This window comes from Neltuma alba, unplaced genomic scaffold (assembly GCF_004799145.2).
Source record: "Neltuma alba isolate B1F8T4 unplaced genomic scaffold, ASM479914v2 tig00012821_pilon, whole genome shotgun sequence".
Lineage (NCBI taxonomy): Eukaryota > Viridiplantae > Streptophyta > Magnoliopsida > Fabales > Fabaceae > Neltuma > Neltuma alba.
Genome location: NW_021637213.1, coordinates 11,391 through 17,402, shown reverse-complemented (window position 1 = coordinate 17,402; position 6,012 = coordinate 11,391). Strand labels below are relative to the sequence as shown.

Sequence of the window (6,012 nt, the reverse complement as noted above, 5' to 3'; positions counted from 1 at the left end):
AAAATGAGCTTTAATAATAATGCAAAGATCAACGCAAATAAAACTTGATTGTAATAGCTAATAGTCACGAATTTTATATAAATTTCTGTATCTAGTTTGATTTACTATTCAGGTCGCGGAATACAAAGGTTACTCAAACTAGCAGAAAGAAAAAGGCTTGAAAAGAATGGGAATTTTGTTTCTTTTTTTTTTTTTTTGGGGGGGGGTCCCTCCATGATAATTAGCGACTAGAAACTGAAGCTGTGTCCCAAAACAACCACATATAGCACAGCTGATGCACTGACTATTTGGAGTACAACCCAAAATAAAATGTTGTCTGCCACTTTTCAACTTCAGTCCAATGAAAAAGCAATTATGGCAAGACTTAATGCGATGGAGAGCTAAGTGGAGCTTGAGTCCTCCTCCTTTGCTGATGCTTCTTCCTGAAGCTTCTTTTTCCAATACTCATCAATTGGTGGTCCAAATATTGCCTTACCAGAAACCACACCGATCCTGCAAAGACCACACACGAGCATCCAAAGAACAATGAGACCTTCGAATATAAGCATATAACTTAACACTTCAAAAATTTGAAATTCTTAAAGCAGGCTAGGCTGATTTGAAGTGTAATATCAAGAACAAAGGAATTAAAACAGAATGAATCAATAGAACCAAATATCCGTACAGCACAGGATGCACCAGACAGGAGCTAACTGGAAAACCACAATTTTCAACTTAAATTCAGGCTTTCTCATTTGGAATTTTGCCTCCCTTTTTGAATGGTAATTGCAAACATCATTCACAAGAAATGAAAATACAAAGACTCGAAATAGGAATTCTCCAAACCCATCATCATTCACCACCTCCCTGTAGCAAGATGTTGTTTGATTTAAGGTACAAAAATTACAATCAGTGTTCCTAGATATCCTAGACAACATATCAGCATGAGAGTTGTTTTTCCCTATACATGAATCTAATTTGGACATGATAATTCCAATCAATAATGCTTCAAGTTTCCTCTAGTACATCATAAACTGGGTGATTTCCATTAAATTACCTAGTAGCCATGTCGAAAGCTTGGGTGCAATTTGTCAGCAAAATTATTCACTTCATCCCTCTGTTCCAGCAAAGCTCTAGTCCTCGTTTGAAACCTCAGACTGCTTTAAAGTTGTAAAAATTAGTTTTCCTATTTCAGTATCACTAGTTTTATGTTAAGCATTGCTTGCAGCATACTGACCACAAAGCTTCAACAAAGTAGACCCTAGCTGAAGTTACACTAAATAACACACTAGAGCGCTTCTTGGAAGTAGTTATTTTCGAAGTTATCATTCTAATGCATACACGTCTAATATTGCAGATAATCATCTTCAACAAATAGAACTCAATCAAACGAAATACGTTTATTATATTGTAATGTCAGCAAGTTTCTCAATTGGACGAGAAGTAAAGTTCTTTCACAAACAATCAGAATCAATTTGGGTGAATCAACACAAAGACTATACAAATATCAATCAAGAAATCATCAAATGCAGAAACGTTCAACCAAGCAACGTTATGAAAGCAAGAACCAAGACATCATTTGCGCTTACCGAATATGAATGATATGACCTCTAATTGTACTTCCGCATGTGAAATTAGTCACTTATTCAATAGACTTGATATTAGTGATTTAATACAACGAGAGGGCAAAAGATGGTTAAAAATCCAGAAATCAAAAGAGAGCACATTAGGCACAGACGTCTTACACGACAGCTCCAATCACCATCGGAAAAGAAAGAAATCTACTTCTGCCGAACATAATCAAAACTTACGGCGTGCTTGATTTGTATTGGTTCTCAACCTTGGAGACTCGAGGCTTTCAGCTATCATCTCCCTTCCCTCACCACCAAAAGGCGAAGCGAGGTCGACAGAAGCGAGGAACTAGAGGGAGGCAAGGCACCGACCAAGATGGGCCAGATGTGAAAAGCCCACATCAATTAAATCTGTCAAAGCTCCATGACCCATACAACATAAATCCCTTTTGCATAATTGAAAATTTTTCCAAAGATTTAAAAAAAAGCATAAATGATAAAGTAACTGAAATGGTGAAAGATTTGGTGACAATTAATATGCAAATACTTATAGTTTCAACAGATTTTTAATCAAGCTCTTATAACTTTTTTTTTATAAGGTTCTTATGATTTCACATGCTTTTAATCATGTCTTTATAATTTTTTTCTTTTTATCAGGTCTTTATTATTTTACCTTATTTTTAATTAAGTTCTCGTAGTTTTTATTTTTTATTTTATAAATAATAATATTCTATTAATAATAAATTATTATAATAATCTTATGTTAATTTTTTTTAAATTTTTAGTTAAACATATATATTATTTATTCTTCAATTCTAATTTTTATGATTATAAAATTCAAATTATAATAATAAAATTTTCTAAAATTATAATATAATTATAAATAAATTATAGTTAAGTGTAATTGATTATTCTGATTAATTATTAATTAATTAATGATTATATTAATTATTTTCTCCAATTATATAATTATTAATTTAAAAATGAAATTAATTTTAAAGAAAAAATTCAATAAATAATTTTTTAAACTACAATAGATCTAATTAAAAAATAAATAAAACTATAAGGACCTGATAAAAAGAAAATAAAATAGAGGGACCTAATTAAAAACATGTGAAAGTAAAAAGATATGACAAAAAGAAAAAATTTTATAAAGATCTAATTAAAAATCATATGAAACTATAAGGAACCAGAGATTAATTATATTTTTAATTTTATATAAAATTTTAATTTAATCTCTTAAATTTACAGTGTGTAGTTTCAGTTCTTAATTTTTAATAACATTACTTCGAATAAAAGAAAATGTTGACTCAACAAATTAAAAAGGTAATTTTGCAATTAAATACTAACAAAAATTTCTTTAATACAATTTTTCTTTCTTCATGCTTCAGCGTTTAGGTAAAAGTGAAAAGGCAAAAAATAAGAAAAGGGCGAAGGTGAACGGCAAGAAAGCGGGCGGCGAGGGCCGCGGATATAGCCCATAGGTAAAGCAGCCCAAAATGCAATTATTTCATTTTCATTGCAGTTTTTGTTTCGCTTCATTCCAACCCACTTAGAGTAAGTGGGTCATACGGGTTAACCCAAACTCCTGAGTATTACACGCATGCATTGATGAGAGCATTGTTAGTGCGGTTGACTATTGAGAGAAGCCCACAAAAGTTAGGTGGTGAGGAATTGGTTCATCACATATAAAGTTATGGGTTCAACCAACGGGATTGAATTTAACAGAAAGAACTAGTCCCTCACAATGTGGCGGATTAAGGTTCGAATTCTCATTGAGAGAGGTGCTCATATTTAATGTTCGATAGTACATCGAATAGAATTACCTTTAATAGAAGGATACCTATGTTTTAGCATAAAAAAAAAGAGTTATAGGTTCAAATTCTGTTGTTAGAATGAGAGTTTTGTTGATGAGTGATTAGTAAGTGCATCTATAAGTATTCTTGATGTTTGGAGGAATAGCTTGATGCTAGTAAGCGCAATCCAATTTATCGAAACTTTTTTTATATAAAAAAAATTTAAAAAAAAAACAATATTGAGAGTAAAGTTGACGTCTCACTTACGCTTTTGGTGGCTTGGTGGTGTCCATGGGTGGGGACTGCTCCCAATACCCTAGCGTTTCCTGCTTGTATTAATTACGCCTTTACCTTTATTCCTTCTTATATTTATATTATACATTTAGAATGCGAAAAGGTCATTGGCTCCGTTGTCCTCTCACGCTCTTCCTTCATAAGGTACAATTATTGATGAATACTGATGCTTTGTGGCCTTCAAGCTTCTCCAACCAGAAAAAGAAAAGAAAAAATTATAATTAGTTCCTACTTAAGAAAATTAAATATAAAATTTTTTTTTGAAATCATAAAATTATTTTAAAATCTCAAGAGATCTTATTGTAATAAATTTTATTTGTTTAATTATCAAATTACCTTTCTTTTTTTAAAGTTTATATTGACAACTGAAAGAATAGTCGTTGATAACTTAAGACATAAGAATTAACAATTATTACGGTAGGTATTAACAACTCATGTATTACATTTTGTGATGTACTAAAAAAATATATTATCAATACCTGCCACGATAGTTGTCAATCATTGCACCTTAAGTTGTTAATGACAGCCCTTTCAGTTATCAATACAAACTTAAAAAAATAATAAGAACAATTTGGTATTGAAACAAATAAAATTTATTGCAAAAAAGCCTCTTGAGACTTTATAATAATTTAATAATTTTAAGAGACTTTTTTGTATTTAAGTCTCTTAGGTGGGACCTAATTACAATTTTTTCAAAGGAAAACACGAGAGGCATATGTGTTGCGTTATTTGTTGGGGGCGCTTCTCCATCTTCCCTTATATATTCCCAAAATTATGTTTTTATACACAAGAAAGAAATGTATTCTCAAAATTAATGTGTAATGTTAACTAATACTATCTCCTAATCTATTTAATTAATTTAGATAGATTAAAAAAATTAGTTAAATTAATTATTCGTAAAAAAATATGCGTTGGTTTCTTAAAATGTGCTTTTAAATCATTTATATTAAAACTACCTCATAACACAAACTCCTTTAACATGTCCACTTAATAGAAATGGTTTAGAAAGACAATAATAAATATGGGGTAGAGAATGAATTGATATTTTATATTTATAATCAAATTTAACTCTCAAACTAGTTATTATATTAAGGATTGAAACTAGCATAAATTAATCTCAGCTTGTGCATACCATTGAATATTGAAAACAGAGTAATTCACTGTACCATTACATTACTTGTCACCAAGCGAATCATGGTGAACAAGAGAAAGTAGCATTAAATCCACAATTATGATCCTTCAAAAGACACACTACACACACATACACACTCCTTCTCCTTAGAGTTACAGATTTCGAAACACAGCAGCCCAGAAGATGAACAGCGTATGAACCACTTGCTTCGTATATAGTCGCTCGAAAAGCCTACGATCGATCGCAAAGATTGATTAACATATTTGCACGTTGGGTCGTGACCTCAATGAAACTGGACAAACTCTTACAAACAACACAAGCTCATCATGGAGAATCACTACTCACCCTGTAAATTAGGTACATAACCTTATCATTAACACTTCCTTTTCTCACAATATCTCACCAAAAATATCTCACGAGGACTCTTGCAGTTTATATACTATGTATATTTGCTATATAAGGATGCTTCAAGGTTTATGCTTCTGGGTATAAATATAATCAACGTGAGCCGCAAGTGTTCTTCTGATCAAGCATTCTTCTTCTCCGATGCCTTCACACCTCTCTTCCACCGTCAACTCATGCTCTGCTTCACTTTCAACGCCCTGCTCACAAATAAACAAAACCTTATTAGGATGTATGGATCGAAGTCATGAAACGAAAGCTATTAAACCAGAAACAGAGCATTTGAGAAAAGCGAAAATTATTAAATTGAACGAACCAGATGTGGCGCTTTTGGGGAGGAATCCTTGAGGAAAGCGGGGTGAGGGCGAGAGGCTTGTGACATAACATAGCAGAGGAAGATGGTAGTGAAGAACAAGGCTGCGAGCTTTCCCATATTTGCTTTTATGTGAAGAAATTCTGTGAGTTCAGATAATTGAGACTTGAAGAAGCCTATTTATAGAGGATCAGAAAGAGGCCAATATTGGTCTGAACAGGATTACTTATTGTCACAGCTGGACATTCTATGAAGTCGACATTTTTACAATTTTTTTGAAAAAAAAAAAGAAGAAGAAAAGTTATCACATTCTATAACTCTTCTCCTTCACTCAAAAACTGTGTCTCTTGTCTTGGGGTTCATATTTAATTATTTTTAAAAAAAATAAAGTGAGGGGGGTGGTGGGGTAAGAAGATGAGCAGAAAAATCTACTTTGTGAATAGATGGAGGAAAGGAATCAGGTAATAATGTAATGCAACGGAAAATCAGATTCCCAATGCTAGCTTTGCACTTTCTGCACCACTA

The 6,012-nt window shown here is 32.2% G+C and overlaps 1 protein-coding gene and 1 long non-coding RNA gene across 2 annotated transcripts; both read right to left on the bottom strand.

Moving 5' to 3' along the window:
• Window positions 1–358: 358 nt before the first annotated feature.
• Window positions 359–3,624, bottom strand: LOC114731323 (uncharacterized). The gene is made up of 3 exons (XR_003738911.1): window positions 3,614–3,624; window positions 1,725–1,857; window positions 359–492 (listed from the first exon to the last, which is right to left on the bottom strand). It is a non-coding gene; the product is annotated as an uncharacterized LOC114731323 (long non-coding RNA).
• A 1,123-nt stretch (window positions 3,625–4,747) lies between these two features.
• Window positions 4,748–5,635, bottom strand: LOC114731321 (phytosulfokines 3). Its single transcript, XM_028918459.1, has 2 exons — window positions 5,491–5,635; window positions 4,748–5,374 (listed from the first exon to the last, which is right to left on the bottom strand). Exons 1-2 carry the CDS (start codon window positions 5,605–5,607, stop codon window positions 5,240–5,242), a joined length of 252 nt encoding a protein of 83 aa, XP_028774292.1. The 5' UTR covers window positions 5,608–5,635; the 3' UTR covers window positions 4,748–5,239.
• Between the last annotated feature and the right edge of the window lie 377 nt (window positions 5,636–6,012).